A 17,938-nucleotide genomic window follows, 5' to 3' on the forward strand; every position below is an offset into this window, starting at 1 on the left:
GAAGCAGGCTTCTTGCCGAAAAGGGAGCCCAATGCAGGGCTCAATCCCAGGACCCTGAGATCATGACCTAAGCCGAAGGCAGACGCTTAACAACTGAGTCACCCAGGCGCCCCTTAAATCCACTTTTTAAATTTAGCCTTAAACCTGTACTTCCTTGTACACTGAAGATGGTAATTGTCACCTATTACAGTTTTTCTCTTCAGTTTAAATAACCTCAATTTCTTTACTGCATTAAAAATATTTAATCAGTTTTATGCTTTTTTCCCCCAGTTCTCTGGGTTCAGTTTTTGGATGGTATATTAGAAAGGTTACTTCAGAGGTATAGAATCATCTTTCTACTATATTCAATGTAAGTCAAAACTATGTTAGATCTGTGTTCAATCTAATCTGTGGGCCCTCCCTCAATCCCTCCCTTTCTTTCTTCCTTCTTCCTTCCCTCCCTATTTTAATCAATTCTTTTTTTTTTGAGTAATTACCAGGTGCCTGACATGTGAGCTTTTTAATATCAGCTTATTTAATCCCTGCAACAACTCTACATGGTCAGTGTTATTCCTATTTTACAAATGAGGAAACTAAGGCCTGAAGAAATTAATTTAACTTGTGCAAGAATAAAGGAAGCAGGATTTGAACCCAGGGTTGTCTGACTGCAAAGTTCATTCTCTAGCTGCTATGTTTTCCAATTAATGTATCCAATTAAAGCCTCTTGGCATCAGTTTTGATTTTAAATTATGCATGTAATCATAATAATGATTATGCACAATAAAAGTTTAATGGAAACATCTATCAATAGCTACAACAAATATTAATTCCTTTAATCACCAACTATGCCCAAACACTGTGGTTTCTTATCATCCTTTTGTAGAAATAAAATACCATTGTATATACATTTTTCAGAATTTTACTTTTCTAGCTTGTAGTTCCTTATTAGTCATATAGGTCTTTTTATTGAAATTCTCTATTCTTTCCCTAATGGGGATCTGCTGTTCCACTAAACTAACATAATATTTCCTGGTTAGCTATTCTTCCACCAGTGGTCGTTTGGATTACTTTCAGGTTTTAACTACAAAACATGTGTTAAATTAAGTTATTTTCCCTTTTGAATTACTTCTTTGACACATGTTCTGTTAAGTCAAGCGGTATAATCATTTGTAGTATGAATTGCCAAATCACTTTTTAGAAAGTTCCCACCATGTACAGTGAACCCATCAGTGTTATAGTTAACAGCTAATTGAAAGCGAACTGGTAATTGCTTAACTTGTATTTCTTTAGTTATTAGTGAGATTGATTCCTCTTTGTTTATTTGTCTTCTGGAGTAAATTTCCTAATCATAACTTTAAGCCATTTGTTAACTGGATCCTTTAGAAATTCCCATCAGCTATATCTATATATGGGAGGCAAAACCATTATAGATTATCTAGTTATTATTATTCTTTTCCTGTTGTGCTGTTATGTATTTATTTACCTAAAATGATTTGGGGGGCAGATATTTATAATTGTTATATAATCAATCAGTCTGGAACTCTGTTCCCCAAGAGTTCTACCCTTCCTTCAGATCTCTGCCCTTCCTCAGAGAAGCTGTCCCTGATCACAATAAGATATCCTTCCTCTTCCTCAAATCCCTGTTTCTATTCTGTTACTCTATTTTTGTTTTTATCACAGTACACTCCAGCTGGAATAATGTATTTTATTTGTGTATTATCTATATCCTCCACTAGAATGAAACAGCCTCTAACTTATTTTCACAGCCGTATCCCCAGCACCTAGCACGTAGAAAGTACGCAGTGAATATTATGGAATGAATGAATCAAACTTTGCCATTGAAAATTTCTTCTGTTGCTTCGAAGGAGGAGAAATGATCTTTCTTATGCAACTGAGGCAATTCAACCATCCCATTTTCTTCTAGTTTATTTTAGTTTTAAAATATTTGACTCTCTTCCTATCTGAAATCTTTTTTGCGGCACAACATATATTTTGACCAACATATTCTAGACTTTTGCTTTTTTTTAATGTTTCTTTTGAACCTTTATCAGTTTGAATCTATTTTACTATCTTAATTTCTATATCCTAAACTTTTTACTGGTGTTTCTGATAGCCTTTTAATTATATGGCTTAAGATTTTATATAACTGAGTCCCTCTAGACATTTTCCAGCCCCAATGGTTTCCTTGAGATTTTTACCCTATTTTTTCCACGTACTTTCTATAATTGTACAATTTCTATGAGATATACTATTGAGATAATTGGTACTGTATTAAATTTCTAAATTAATTTAGGCCTTACTCTGTTGTCTTAAATATACCTGCCCAGATAGAGAGCTTAGTTTTCCTTATTGTAGTTGTGTTTCTGCCATTAGAGTTTTATAATTCCATATATACAGGACTCTAATCACTCTCACTAGATATTTGATTTTTATTGCTGCTTTTGAAAAATACATTCTTTTTTCAGAGCATTTTTGGTTTGTTAATAAAAATCATGAAACAAACAATATTTTGTGAGTTTATCTTATAATCTGTGACCTTCCTAAAATTGTTTACAAACCAAGATGTTTGACGATTCTCAAATTTTCTAAATATGAATTTCCATTTGTGAAGAGTGATTTTTAAAAATCTCATATTTATCTATCATATTTCTTTGTTCTACTGAAATTGCTAGACTCCCTTAAATTATATCACATAGAAATATTAATAGGAACAACCTTAATTTGTTCTAAGTTTTAAGTAGCACACTTGTAGAATTTCTTCATTAAAAACAATGTTGGCTCTGGTTTAGAATAAATACTCTTTACTGTGCTAAAGGAGAACTCTTCTGCATTTTGTGGCTCTTTATCAAGAATATCAAATTCTCTCAAATGTATTTAAGGTATCCATGATTTTTTTCTGCTTTTCTTTTAAATAACAATGACATATTGACAGTTTCCTTAATTTTATATTAAGCTCGCTACATTTTGCCTGCTAAGATTCTATGAATTTAACATTTATTGTCTTAAGTAGGATTAATCAAGAATTTTCTTTCTTGTGTTGTCTTTCAGGCTTTATAATCCAGGCAAATTATTTACTTCAAAAAACTAGGAGAACATAATTTTTCTATTATTTAAAAGAAAACTTTAAATAGAGGTAATTCTTAGAGTATCTAAAACACTCTCCAGTAAAAGTCACAGCTATGTTTTTTTTTTTATGGGAGCTCTTGGATAAATTTTTTCTGTGTTCTCATGTGCCAGTTTGCCTCCTTGCATTTTTGTTAAAGTCATTTATTTAACTTAGGGTTTCAAAGTTATTAAAGAAAAGTTGTATATAATCTTTCTCAATAACATACTATTGTTCTTATTAGTTGATGATGACATTTTAAATTTCTAATTTTATTATTTATTTATTTAAGGATTTTATTTATTTATTTGATAGAGAGAAACAGAGTGAGAGAAAGCACAAGCAGGGAAGAGAGGGAGAAGCAGGCTGCCTGCTGAGCAGAGAGCCCGATGCAGGGCTCAATCCCAGGGCCTTGGGATCATGACTGGAGCCGAAGGCAGACGCTTAACTGACTGAGCCACCCAGGCGTCCCTAATTTTATCATTTTTAAAAAAAGTTGTCCAGCGGTTTGCCTGTTTTGTCATTCTTTCTGAAGAACTCCATAGCACTTCAAATTACTTATGATCTTTTTCATTTCTTTCTTTTTTTGGTTTGTTTTTGTTTTCTCCTGCTTGTTTTTTATATTTAAAAAGATTTTAGACATAATTCATTACATTCCCTATTTCATTCTTGCTCAAGTAAGCATTTAAACCTCTACATGTTTCTCTGGTTTCTTTTTAGGTGTTATTTTGAAATGATTGGATTAACTTTTATCTTTAGAATACAACAGTGCTCTCTCACATTCAGCTTGCACTTGAGTCTTAAAATGATGAAAACAGGGGGCTCTGTCGGTTGGGCTCAGTCGGTGGCTCAGTTGGTTGGGTGCCCAACTCTTGTTTGGGCTTCAGTCCTGATCTCAGGGTCGTGAGATGGAGTCCTGTGAGTCAGACTCTGTGCTCAGCCGGGAGCCTGCTCCAGGATTCTCTCTCTCCCCGTCTCCTTCTGTCCCTCCCGCTGCTTGCACTCTCTATTTAAAATATTAAGTAAATAAATCTTTAAAAAGAATAAATAAAATTATGAAAAAATTTTTTCAGATTATGAAGTTATTTGTTGGAAATGTAGAAAAGCATAAGAAATATGTAGAGAAGAACATGGAGAGAAGTATAAAGATAAAAGCAAGAGCGCCCATAGTCACTCTGGGAGATGAGTGCCTTAACTCCAAAACGTGGACACTCTGATTCTATCCTATATTCTTCAGCACACACAGCTGATACCAGGTAGCCTCGAATGTGAGCTGCACGGTGTGAGAAGTTGACAGGAAAATAAAAATTAGATGAGGTTAAACCAAATGTGGATAATCAAGAGTTGACTATGTCATCATTCATTGTAGCTATAGCTGAGAATCTTCAGCAACAGATGCCAGAGTGGCAGAGACTCGAGAGCATATACTTACTTACATTATGCCCTGTCTCAGCACCCCTGGCATTTCCCTGCCTCACATACCTGGATTCTTCAGCCTCAAGAGCTGTGCTTTTAAATTCAGTTGTCCTTATTTCAGAGGATCTGGCACTCATCCCTTTGAACGAACTTGTCTCACTTTCTTCTTGAGTCAAGGTGGTATGAAAACATCGTTCACCTTGGAAAGTCAGTGTTACATTTGAGATGGTGACATGTTTTGAGGGTTCTCTGAGCTCGTTCTTAGTTTTTGCATCTCGTAGACACCCAGACTTCAGAGTGTTTCCTAGTTTTTCCTTTGAAAATAATAAACAGCGGCAAATCAGGTAACAGAAGAACATCACACAGAAACAGATGATTTATGGAGCAAAAATATCTAATACAGTAATCATTTCATTCATATCTATTGAGTTCCTTCAGGTACACAGGCACAATGTTGAGGGAATGAGGCTTGGGTGTTGTATGGAGGCTGATAGTCTGGGACCTGACACAGCACATTCAGAAGGTCATGTGGCCAGGTACACCACTGTCAGCTTACACCAGAAAATTAGCACTTAATTATAGCATTTCCTTTTTCTGAATTGTCGGGGCATGGGAGGTTGTCTAGAAATACCTTACCACTTCCTCCCCAATCTGATGTTGCTCTTAATTTAAAAGTATCTAATAGGTGAGGGGCACCTGGATGGCTCAGTCAGTTAAGCGTCCAACTCTTGATTTCAGCTCAGGTCATGATCTCAGAGTCTTGGGATCAAGCCCTGTGTCAGGCTCCACACTCAGCGGGGAGTCTGCTTTTCTCCCTTTCTCTCCCTCGCTCTCTGCCCCTCCCCCTGCTCACTCGTGCTCTCTCTCTCCTTCAGATAAATAAATCTTAAAAAAAAAAGTATCTAATAGGTGACATGAGTTAGGAGGTTCACACTAAGACAAAAGAGTTAATTTTTCAAAAGACTTAGAACCTATACCTAAAACTAATACCATAAAATCTTTACCTGTTCTCCTAATTTCCTGGGTTCTATTAATGGACCACCTCTCCCAGCCACTCACTGCCTTCCTCAGAATCTGTCCCAGGCCTCTGAGCAATTGATCAGCTGGTTCTAAACACTGTGTCTCTCTACTATCCTCTCACACTTGTGCTTTCCTCCCACAGCCACCGCCTCATCCACCACCTCTATTAACTTCCCTGGAAAATAATACAGTCCCCTCCTCCTTAAGGAAAAAACTTTTTTTTCCTGTCAGTGAAAGTAACACATAATTTACATATTTATTATAGAATATTTAGAAGATCCTTTAAGATATAAAGTGAAAGGGAGAAAATTATTGCTTGCTTGGGGCCACTGGCCAGGAATACTACTCCTATGGCACATTTCATTCAGGCTTTTTGTCTGTTTATTTTCTATATGTCTGCTTTGTGATAACATTTCAGTTATATATCCTACATTGTTCACTTGACAATTTATTAAAAGCATTTTCCTCATGTCATTAAAAATTGTGTGTAAAACTGCTTGAAATTTTGGATTTAAAATTATTTTTATTGTAGGAAACAGAAAATTCAGAAAAGTGTGAAGAGGAAAACATTAATTGCCTATAATCCCACAATCTAGAAATAAACTGCTGCTAATAATATGACTTTTCCCCCTCCTATTTCTTGTGAGCATATAAATGTATTTTTATATAATAGGGATCATATTTTATTTTTCACTCAACTTTTTTCAATCATGAAAATTTCTCCAGGTAAAGAAAGTTTTTCAAAACAATTTTAATAACTACAGAGTAGTCTTTCACTTAACAAATATTTACCGACTGTCTATGATCTTGTCAGATATGATGATCGCTTCTGAAAAAGATTAATACAGCACCTGCCCTTCATGGATTTGTATCAGTTTAGTGATTCTCCTGTGGTGGATGTTTAGGTTCCTTCCAAATTTTCATTATTTCATTTTGACAAACATGGTATAGATTTGCTATAATTAACACCTTTATAGCTAAATCTTCATTCTTATTTCTGACTAATTCCTTAAGGAAGATTCCTAGAAATGGAATCACTGAGTCAAAGGGTATAAACATTTTTAGGCCCTTGATTCATAATGATTTCAAGAAAGTTTGGGCCAGTTCTTATCTCTACCATGAATCTATATGAATCCCAAGTTGGCCACAATTTTACTAACATTGGCTATTTTTATTCTTTCAATTAACAGTTTTATAGGTTTTTTTTTCCTAAGTTTGCATTCCTTTGATTACAAATGAGGTTCAACTTTCTCCAGTATATTTATTGGCAGTTTTCTTCTTCTGTAAAATGTCTATCCTTGCCCTTTATGATTTTTCTATCATGGGCCCCACAGAGGTTTTCCAGCAGTAGATCCTCAAACTTATGCCTTTATCTACAATCGATGCTACCATCAGATTAATCTTTCTAAAAGCACAGTTCCTTCACTCCCTCACACAGAGGGTTTTTATGGTTAAAGTTTGCCCAAAGAGCAATGTCCACGCTTCTTGATTTGGCAAACAACTTTTCAAACCTATATCCTAATATTTTTCACATATATTGTGCTCCAGCCAAACTGAACTAAACTTTCTTGGATACAGCTGTGTTTTTCCACTTATTAGCCTTTTCTAAAGCCACTCACTTCTTTTGGCACTTTATTTTTCTATACCCACCCTCACTTTTACCTGTTGAAATTTCACCCCATCCTTCAATGTAGTGCATACTTTTATATACATTTAAACCCTAAAATAGCCATTATGTGACATTAATATCCTTATTTTGGAGACGAGGAAACTCATGCAGCTCATGCAGCTCCAGTGGTTTGTCCAAACAGCTATGCAGCAGGTCAAGAGTCCAACCCAGGTCTTCTGACCCTGGTCCAGAAGTTCCTTCCATCCCACCATAGCTTTCTGACACTGGGTTAAATTTGTTGGTAAGGATGGTCCCTGCCTCTTTCAGGATACATCCTACAACTCCTTTATACCAGGGCTCAGGGCTAATATCCCATTATTAAAATTAGGTTACTCAGAGCACATTCCATAGCATTTTGATAACCAGTGTCAAGGAGCTAACCAAGAAGAATGATCTTGGTTATCACTCTTGTTCTTGATTATTAAAGAATGAAAGTCTGCCATGTCTCTTACCTTTTCCTCTTGCTTGGCCCTTAGTATGTCATCATTTTCAAACACCACCGTGACCTCTGAGCAGTTTGGGATGTCACAGAGGTCTGTGACTTCTGTGACTTCTGTGACAATATTTATATCTGGGGTCTCTCTGACCTCATTTTCTGGAACATCTGTGACGTCGGTGACATCGGTGACATCATCTGTGAAATCTGAGAAATCAGTGCTTTCTGCAGCATGTACGGGGTCTGAACATGTGCACAGGGGTGGGCTCTGTAGAGCTGTGAACGCTGCAATATCCATGATGTCCGTCGAGCCTGTGATGTCTGTGCTATTTGTGACTTCTGAGAGGCTTGAGACTTCTGACAGTTTGGAAGCTTTGGCTTTCTCCTCATTCAAGAGGGAGATGAGTTCCACCCACTGACAAAAGAGGGCGTCCTGTTTACACGCAGGGGCGCAGAGCTGTAGGTAGTAGGCTCGACCACTCACCAGCTTTACTTTGAGGCGCATATTCTCAGCATCGTGCACAGAAAGAGTCACAAACTGCAGAGGGAGAAACCTGAAAACCAACACAAATGTCATCTGGAGGCCTGACTGGAGACCGAAAAAAAGGGCTTTCCTTCTCTGTTGTATAGCAGTTTGCTGAGTGAGATGCAGGACAACAGGCTTGTCTCCCAGACAGGCCTGGACTGGAGCAGGCATGGGGTTGGGCAGTACCTTCTTGTGGCCACCATGTTCCCAGGTCTGGCCCTTAGCTTTTGAGGCTCAAAACTTTGTTTTTAGCACATGGAACCAGGGTCCCTGGGGCCATCTTACTCAAATCATACTCCTAAGACTCTGATGAATTAAAAAAAATCAGCGTATCAACTACTTATCATGAGAGGTTGTCGGGCTTTGTTAATCCTGCAAAGTTGAGAGAAGTTGAGTGATTGCTCTAGGTCACATAGCAAGTTAGTGGCTTGAGACAAGACCAGAGCAAATTCTGATGGAAGCTGGGGTGCTTGGAAGGAAGGGCCTGTTCTAGAGAGGCAGTTCATAATGGATCTTCAGTTACTGTTACTTAGGTTTGATTTTTAAAAATTAAATACCTCTTTGACTGCTAGCTTGTCATAAGCTATTTTCCCAGACTTTAAGGACATGACTGACTGTCAGTTGTAGCAGAGTGCAAGTGAGAAGCTCCCTTGAAGCAAATGCCATTGGTGTTTTTATTTTCAGCTTCTCAGGGGTAAAGCATATTTTCTGAGAGATCCTTAGCCTCTTCCCTTTGTAACTCACCTGGTGAGCACCAGGTTCTCTGGCGAAGGAGATGTCAGGAGACTTTGAAACAGGGGTTCTGTATCTTTCTGAGCTTCAGGGGTCAGATGTGCCAGAAGCATCACACTGGGGGTCTTGTGGGTTTTACTGGAAGAGCAGATGCCTACAGTCACCCAGTTGGCTCGGTTATGAAGGTAAATGGATTCACCTCTCCTGTTAACCTAATGCAGAGAACAGGAAGAGGAGTTTTCTGCTAAATTGCATGGCCCCGACAACCGCACTTACCCGAGCAGTGTAGGAAATAAAGTAGAAATGAACCGTGATGATGCATTTGTTCAATCACTTGCTGATGTGAATTCTTGGAGATACCACAGTGAATGGACAGACATAGTCCCTGGGCCGTGGGGGTTCTATCAGGGAAGGTGAACATTAAACAAATATGTCACTAATTATTATTGCAGGAAGTATTACCAAGTACAAGTTCAGGGTGCTGTGCTGTAAGGCATATAGCAGGAGACTTGATTTAAGAGGGGAGACAGGTAGTGGTGTGCTGGTAAATGTGTAACAACTATCTCTTAGAAGATATGCACATGTTTATTATTTACAAATATGCTATATACAAAGCTTTATTTTAATTTCAGTATAGTCAGTTGATGCTCACAGAAGTCTTCATTGACCTTTGTCAAACTCTTTTATCCGTAACCTTAAGAGCATAAATAATAGTAAAATGTTGTAAAATAATAGGAACAACGAGGTTTGAGTATATGAGTTTATATGATTTAATTTTTAATAATACCTGTGTTTAACGACGGACTTCCAAATTTCCTGGACACTTACTAGTCAGCCAGCTCCAGCACACCCCAGAGATAGGGTCAGAGAAATCTCCTCTGAGAAAGAGACCTCTGGCTGAGACCCGAACAATGTGGGAGTTAAACTGGCTGGGTGGACAGGAGAGATTTTCAGGCAGAGGAACAGCATATGCAAAAATCCCAAAGTCCAAGAATCTTGGCCAGTAAAATCTCTGCCAGTTGGAAGAAAAGAACACTGGAAACTGGCCAGACAGGTATGTGAAGGAAGGCAGAGAGGGGCAACACTTGGTTTCTCAGCTGTACATTAACTCAAAAACACACACAAAAATCACTAAAAAAAAAAAAAAATACACACACACACACACACACACACACACACACACATATCTCCCCTCAGAAAGAGGTTGCAGCCCATGCTATGGACTTGCCCAAAGCCATGCCTGATTAACAGAATCCAGAATCCATCTGGTACTGCAGCTGAGGGATGGTGCTCTGGCTCAGGGGCTAAATACTGATAAACCTCAACTGGTCATGGTGATTTCATCCCCTTGCTAGTGCTTGCTTTCAGCAGGGCAATGTGGCCTAGGCCTGGCCAATGAGACACAGTGGGGGCCTCCTGGTGGCTCTGGGAAAGGTTTCTCAGTCCTCACAGAAAGTTGCTATGATGAGAGCATCTCTTCTGTTTCTGGCAACTGTCACTGTCCTGTTTGCCTGTAATGTCCTGAGGGGAGCTAACTCGAGGGGGATAGAGCACAAGAGAGGACCTGGGTCCTTGAAGACTCCCTGCAAGTGAGCTGATGCCCTGTGGCTCTTTTACTTTGACATAACTGTTGTTCTTTTTTGTTTAAAGTCGGGTCAGGGACCTGTGGCAACTTGCTGCCAAAGACATACTAACCGTGCGTGAGAGGTTGTGTATGTTGAAGGGAATACCTCACCCAATTATGATATGCAGCATGTCTGTCTATAGAGTGCTACCTACCTCCCCCAGGGTTCAATAGAGCATGCAAAAGGTTATTTGAAAAGGGAGTAGGAAGAAGTGTGAAAAATAAAATAAGAAGATTATCAGTAGGAAAGAAGCATATAGAAGGTAAAATCATCAAATCATGACCTATCACATGTGTTCCGGGCATTACTTAAATGTGTTCTTTAAACACCTGCCTCTGGGGGTGTATGTTCTGGAGGTGGGAGGTCTCCTTCAAGCCCAAGGCATCAGGGCAGAGAACACATTTATGGAGGAAGAAGTGTCTGTTGTCTCCCCTGTCTCCTCTCTGTAGAATCAGCTGAGGAGCTGCTTGAATGGGTGTGTTTCGTGTTACACTTGGTTGTGGCCTTACTGTGTGGTTTAGGGGTATGGCCTACAACAGTGAACTCATTTCCCCTTTAATGTTGTCTGAAGGTTTTAATGTTGAATGTTTACAGAAAAGTGAGAACTGCTCTCAAATGCATTGAAATGCAGTTTCATTCATAATGTAGGTATATTTTTATGAGAAGAAAACTCTTCTCCCTCACAATTTGACAATTATCTTTTAATTTTAGAACTAAGAGCTAAATACCCAGTTGTGTCATAGATGTTATTCTTTAAAATGTCTTCTAAATCTAAGAAAGGAGCTATCTGAAAGCTTTCCTGTGGTAGGATGTTCTGAATTTACTGTAATCTCTTCATGTCATTTTGGGAAGATTATGATAGAATGACAATTATGATGGAGTTAAAACAGAATTCCTAGGTGAGAGTTTGCTGGGAAAATTTGAAATGAATTTTTTTTAACATTATAATTATTTTAGGTTGGTTAAAGTCCCAAAATTGTTCCCTTTGTCTCATGCATTCCTTTATCACATTTAAAATAATTCTCCTCTTAATCTTTTCAGTTTCTTTGAGAAAATTAATCACTGAACTTACTGGAACTTAATTCAGGGCTCAAATATTATTTACCTGGATAAAATTGCTCTCTAATATGGGAGGAGATACAAAAGGGGCATACTCTCCTCCATTCAACATATTTTGAAGATCTCCTGGATCTTGGGAGGGTGGGATGGAGATGGCATCTTGCTCATTGATCCTTGTGGTAGAGTTCCTATTGTTCTTCTTCATGGCGCTTACATACAAACATTAGAAAGTCGAGGGAATGGGAACACAATGAACAGATACAGAGAAAATTTAATATAATAAATTTGCCTCATTTACTCATTAATTCAACAAATTTTATCAACATCTATGATATGCCAGGCACTGCATTGGGCATTGGTGATACATCTGAACATGATTGTAAGATCGTGCCCCTATGCAGCCTGGGGTGTGGGGCTGGCAACCCTAATTAATGAAGGCAGTTAGAAAAGGCCTCTCTAGGAGGTCATGAAACTTATGTGTCACATCCCCCAAACTGTCATTTTCTGTCTAATTAATAGTACCACTACCCTTCCCATTATGTAGAATTCTCGAATACTTTTTTTTTTTTTTTTGGTAAGTAGGGTATCAAAACTATACTAAACTGAAACCATCTTTTCCTGACCATTCACCCTTGACTGATGCTTAGCTCTAGGTTGACAGGTAAATAGTGGCTTTCTACCTAATCAATGACTGTTGTCTATCTTCTCCATTCTCTCGCTCTGACTCTCTCCAGAAATTGCTTCAACAAGGAACAGGGGATTTCACCTTCTATCAGCCAGAAATGACAGAATTCCAAGAGGGGAACAAGGCCTCAGAATGTAATTCTGTTCATATGTTCAAAAGGTCACCCCCTTCCCTCTTCACCAAGCCTATGTCAGTTAGAGGAGGGGTCCTTAACTGGCAAGTAGCTGTCCTGTGTTCCACTGGGAGCATATAGTTACACCTCAGTCCTTTCTCAGAGGCTTGTTTTCCCCTTTTGTTCAAGCTAAGTAAGTAGGTAAATAGTGGACATGTCTTGTTGCTGTCCCAGTCAGGGTCACGGGCTGCAGAGACCACAGCTACCTGACATCCTATGAGCAATGACTCTGGGCACAGGAATTCCCCATCAGACCTCGTGCTGGTGGCAACTCAATGCCTCCCTTTAGCACATCTATGCATGAACAAACATAGGGAAAGTAAAAAGAATCAGGAAAAGCAAGTAAGTAAAATAGTTCAGTGAAGCTAAAGTGTAAAAATAATGAGACAGAAAGAGCATTCAGGAAAAGAGAGAGAGAGAGAGAGAAAACCACCACCACCACCACCACTACCACCATTTAAAACATAGGGGATGAGAAATAAAAATAAAATTTATTTAGTGTTTGATATGTGGCAGGCAGCAAAGACTTTACATGCATTATCGAAAATACTATCAAATAGCACTCTTAAGATGCTCATGCATGCAGCTGAGGCTTGGAGAGGGGAAGTAACTTACCCAAGTCCCCATACCAGGATGCAAACCTTCATAGTCTGACTGATTATGCCTTTGCCCATGGTTCAGTACTGCCTTGAGTTCTTGGAAAGATGGACGTGAGAAGTGGCAAGAGCGAGAGGGGTCAGAACAGGTCAGGAGAGACGGAAAGGAGGAAAGGGAGGGAGCACCAAAGAATACAGAAGGTGTCCTCCTTCTTCCTATTCCCTTTTATTCCTGAACAGTTTTGTCCTAGATCCATTAGCTGGGACAAAGAGATCTGTACTGGGAGGGTGGAGAGCCTTGGCTCAGAACCCAAAGGAGGCAAGAAGACCTCTGTTGTCAGGAGAAGGGAGGTGCAGTGTAAGAAATCAGGACCTAGCAGGGTGAGGAGGATGTCCGAGCAGGAGAGAGGATGGTGGAAGAGGAGGGTAATTGGTTACATACAGGGGAATTGATCAAATAAAATAGGAAACCATGAGAATTTATACTGATATAAATAAATGAATAAATTAAAAGTTTGGGGAAGAACTGAGAATTTACATCATTCAAAGTACCTTCTACCAGCATACTTATTAATTTCAAAGGAGGAAAAAGTAACTTTATAGTGAAGAAGTCACACCATCATAGTGGAGTGATGAACACTACCAGTAATGGGACAAATCAAAATGGTGCATCACCTTATAGGATATAATGAGAAGCACAGAGCATTCTCCTGTGATATCCTTCCCAAAGATGCATGACCCGAAACCAACCATTAGGAAATATCAGACAAATCCAATTTGAGGGATATTTGACAAAATAACTGGTCTGTGATCTTCAAAAATGTCAACATAATGAAAGTCAAAGAATGACTAAAAAACCATTCCAGACCGAAGGAGACTAAAGAGACGTGGTAACTAACTGCAATTGAGCTTCTGAACAGGATCTGTTAGCTATGCAGCCCATTATTGGGACAAATGGTAAAATTTGAGTGGGGTCTCAGGATTAAATGATGGTATTACACAATGTTCATGTTCTGATTTTGATGGTTAAATTTTGGCCATGTAGGAGAATGTCCTTGGTTGTAGGAAACACAAACTAAAGTATTTGGGGGTCACGGGGCATCAAATTGGCAAATTACTCTTAAAAGATTTGGGGAAAAAAGTTCTTTGTACTGTACTTGCAATATTTCTGTATGTTTGTGATTATTTTAAAGAAGTTAATGGAAATAATAATAATATAAAGAAAGAGGAAGTAAAAGGTATAGAGGAGAGGGTAGAGGATGTAAAAGAAGATATGGAGGAGTTAGACAAGGTCTGAGGGTTAACGCGCAAAAAGGTTTTATTTAGTCACCCCAGGTTTCCAAGAAAAGGGCTTTACGACAGCAATGGAAGACTCCTCATAGTGATGGGATGGTAGGAAAAAAACACAGAAAGGCTTGTCATCTGCATTTTCTCTCCTTCCCAACTTATCCAATAGCACAAGGCATCTATTCCATCATCACTTTGTTGAAAGACGGTGAAGCTGCTTTAGAGAACCAGAGGACATAGCAAGTGATCAAAGCATCAGACGGATCTTTGGGGGCTAAATATATGGGGAATCTCCTGGAACACAACAAGAAATCACTAGAAAAGAGCGTTTTTTTTAATGAAAGCAAGGTATGATAGCAGAAGGAGAACAAAGGTCAGCATCCTTTTGGGTCAGGGTGACAAGCAAAGTCACAGCAATTGTTCACCCTTCATTTTCCAGAACAGCTGTGATTTCTTACACTTTTGTATCCTTCTGAGCTCAGATTCTCTCATATCAGTTCATGCGCCCCCTCCTCTGGAGATCTAGAAAAGTTGATCACTGTGAGCAGCATCCTTGGTACACTGAGTTCCCAGATGAGGGGAAGAGGCAAAGAAAGCTTGGAAAGTAAGTCAAAAAGGAACAGAAGAGAGAATGGAGAAAGGGAAGGAGAAGGTGTGACAAGGTAGAGCTTAATCTGGTCTCATCAGTACGCACCAACATATCTCACCTCAACTCAGGGCCAAGCCACAATCCTCTCTCGGAGATGAAGTTCTTAACTCATTTCAGTTTGGGCTTCCTCCTTTTCATGACGAAGTCTTTTGCAAAGGGAACAAAAATAGAAAATAAAGTGTACACAAAGGAAAAACCATACAAATCCTTACTTTCATTTCATACCTGAGAGGTCCATGTCTTAGAAAGTTTTTCTACCTAAGCAAGGTGGGTGACGTGCTCCTAGGGCTGCTGTCTATATTTGAGCTGAGCTGTTGTCAATGATTCTAATCATGGTCTTTTGGGGAGTGGAACCAGTCAGTTCATAGCTCAGGGTTGGCCTGAAACTGTCAAACAGTGGAATCCTGGGCTTTTATAGCCAAGGAAGATATTTGATAATGTGACAAAGGAAGTAATACAGTCTCAAATAACTATTGTAAAGTGGAGGGTCATAAGAAGCCCGAGTTATTTTCTTCCTGTAAAAAGCCAGAGTAGCCTCGATTACTAACTTTTCAGCTGGTGGTAGTTGTATGAATGAATAACCTTACATATGGTTACGCTCACTCTTTTATCACTTGTGTCAAGTTCTCTATATTGTGCTTGCAGTCACTATAGACAATACCTTCTCCTCTTCATAAAATTCTGACTTAAAGAATCCCTTCAGGAATACCTGGGCCAGGTGAACAGCGACCATAATCACCATCAGAACTCAAGTGCCATGAGGCCACTATGGAAACTGGTATTGTGGGAATATAAAGAACTCTGTGGAGTCAGACACATCCAGATTCATATTTGGGCTCTGTCACCTACTTTTAAGACCTTGGGCATGTTACTTAACATCTCTGAGCTCAATTTCCTCATCTGTAAGATGAAGATAAAATGACCCAACTCAATGCAGTGATGTATAGGAAACAGTGAACACCATAGCTATCACATGGTAAGCACTGAAGGCTTATATTGGTCTATCAACACCTGCCCCTCTGTCAAAAAGGTATAATTTACTCAGCATTTGCTAGGTTGGGTACCCTCTTGCTCACTTACAGTTTCAAATTTCCTGAGTCATTCATTCTAAGAAACATATTTTTTCCTCAGCTTAATAACTCTGAAATGGACCCATGCCGGCATTCGCCTTGCAAAACTCCAGAATCCTCAGAGAGGCCTCGGGCCAGCGGCGAGGAGCTGTCTCCCCCAGCCCCCGTCCCGCAGCCCCCAGCCGCCCCCAACCCCGCCCCATGGGCCCGGCGTCATGAGTGAGCTGGAGCAACTGAGACAGGAGGCTGAGCAGCTCCGGAACAAGATCCGGGATGCCCGAAAAGCATGTGGGGATTCAACACTGACCCAGATCACAGCTGGGCTGGACCCAGTGGGGAGAATCCAGATGAGGACACGGAGGACCCTCCGTGGGCACCTGGCAAAAATCTATGCCATGCACTGGGGGACAGACTCAAGGCTGCTGGTCAGCGCCTCCCAGGATGGGAAGCTCATCATTTGGGACAGCTATACCACCAACAAGGTCCATGCCATCCCTCTGCGCTCCTCCTGGGTCATGACCTGTGCCTATGCGCCCTCAGGGAACTTTGTGGCTTGTGGAGGGCTGGACAACATCTGCTCCATCTACAGCCTCAAGACCCGCGAGGGCAATGTCCGGGTCAGCCGGGAGCTGCCCGGCCACACCGGGTACCTGTCGTGCTGCCGCTTCCTGGATGACAACCAAATTATCACCAGCTCCGGGGACACCACCTGTGCCTTGTGGGACATTGAGACAGGCCAGCAGACGGTGGGTTTTGCTGGGCACAGTGGCGATGTGATGTCCCTGTCACTGGCCCCTGATGGCCGCACCTTTGTGTCTGGTGCCTGTGACGCCTCCATCAAGCTGTGGGACGTGCGGGATTCCATGTGCCGACAGACCTTCATTGGCCACGAGTCAGACATCAATGCCGTGGCGTTCTTCCCCAACGGCTACGCCTTCACCACTGGCTCGGACAACGCCACGTGCCGCCTCTTCGACCTGCGGGCTGACCAGGAGCTGCTCATGTACTCCCACGACAACATCATCTGCGGCATCACCTCCGTGGCCTTCTCCCGCAGCGGCCGGCTGCTGCTCGCCGGCTACGACGACTTCAACTGCAATATCTGGGACGCCATGAAGGGCGACCGCGCAGGTGTCCTCGCTGGCCATGACAACCGTGTGAGCTGCCTCGGGGTCACTGATGATGGCATGGCTGTGGCCACAGGCTCCTGGGACTCCTTCCTCAAGATCTGGAACTAACAGCTACCACCCCGCTGGGCCCAGGCCAAGAGGGGCCCTGCCCATGCCCACACTACAGGCCGGGAGCTTTGGGGCTGGGTGCACACCAAGCCTCCCTCCCCGGGCCACAGGGCCTTGGGTCCCTGCTCCCCTACCCAGGTTTGGTTCCTCCCGGGGGCCCCCACTGTGGAGATAAAGATGGGGATAGAATGGGGGAAGAGGAGGGGCAGAAAGCCCTCATCCTTTTGCTGCCCTGGGGTTGGGGCCTTGTCCCTCTGGAGGGCCAGAGGCAGGAGTTTCTACGTAGAAACTCCAGGGGCTGGCTTTTTTAAAACTGGTTTTATTTTAATTTTTATTATATTTTCAGTTTTTCCATAAAGGAACCAATTCCAAAAAAAAAAAAAAAATAACTCTGAAATGGAATGTTCCTTGAGATCACTCTCTGCTGGGGAGTGGGGGCGTGGGGGCAACTGCATGGTGGCTGTTGTTTGGCTGCACATGCATGAACTCAATCATGGTTACTCATATTAAATTATGTACATTGATTGTACTACAAGGGGTGCATTTAATTGCCATTTAAGATGTGTCTCTAAATAAAAAAAAAATACATGGGGACAAATGAAAATGAAAACAGTCCAAAATCTTTGAAATGCTGAAAAAGCTGATCTAAAAGGGAAGATTATAGCAATACAGGCCT

The 17,938-nt window shown here is 40.7% G+C and overlaps 1 protein-coding gene and 1 pseudogene across 1 annotated transcript in view; one reads left to right on the top strand and one right to left on the bottom strand.

Annotated features, from left to right (window-relative positions):
• The window catches only part of GARIN2 (golgi associated RAB2 interactor family member 2), a 29,843-nt gene extending 18,073 nt beyond the window's left edge, over nucleotides 1-11,770 (bottom strand). The window contains exons 1-4 of the mRNA XM_088025161.1: nucleotides 11,612-11,770; nucleotides 8,894-9,093; nucleotides 7,640-8,177; nucleotides 4,565-4,812 (exon numbers count right to left, since the gene is read on the bottom strand). Of these exons, the coding sequence (XP_087881287.1) occupies nucleotides 4,565-4,812; nucleotides 7,640-8,177; nucleotides 8,894-9,093; nucleotides 11,612-11,770 (1,145 nt within the window). The remainder of the gene's footprint in view (nucleotides 1-4,564; nucleotides 4,813-7,639; nucleotides 8,178-8,893; nucleotides 9,094-11,611) is intronic.
• A 4,453-nt stretch (nucleotides 11,771-16,223) lies between these two features.
• LOC114208031 (guanine nucleotide-binding protein G(I)/G(S)/G(T) subunit beta-2 pseudogene) lies at nucleotides 16,224-17,553 on the top strand (annotated as a pseudogene).
• Nucleotides 17,554-17,938: the final 385 nt, after the last annotated feature.

This window comes from Eumetopias jubatus, unplaced genomic scaffold (assembly GCF_037043125.1).
Source record: "Eumetopias jubatus isolate StellerSeaLion01/CBP00866 unplaced genomic scaffold, mEumJub1_p1.0 scaffold_7, whole genome shotgun sequence".
NCBI classification, from domain to species: domain Eukaryota; kingdom Metazoa; phylum Chordata; class Mammalia; order Carnivora; family Otariidae; genus Eumetopias; species Eumetopias jubatus.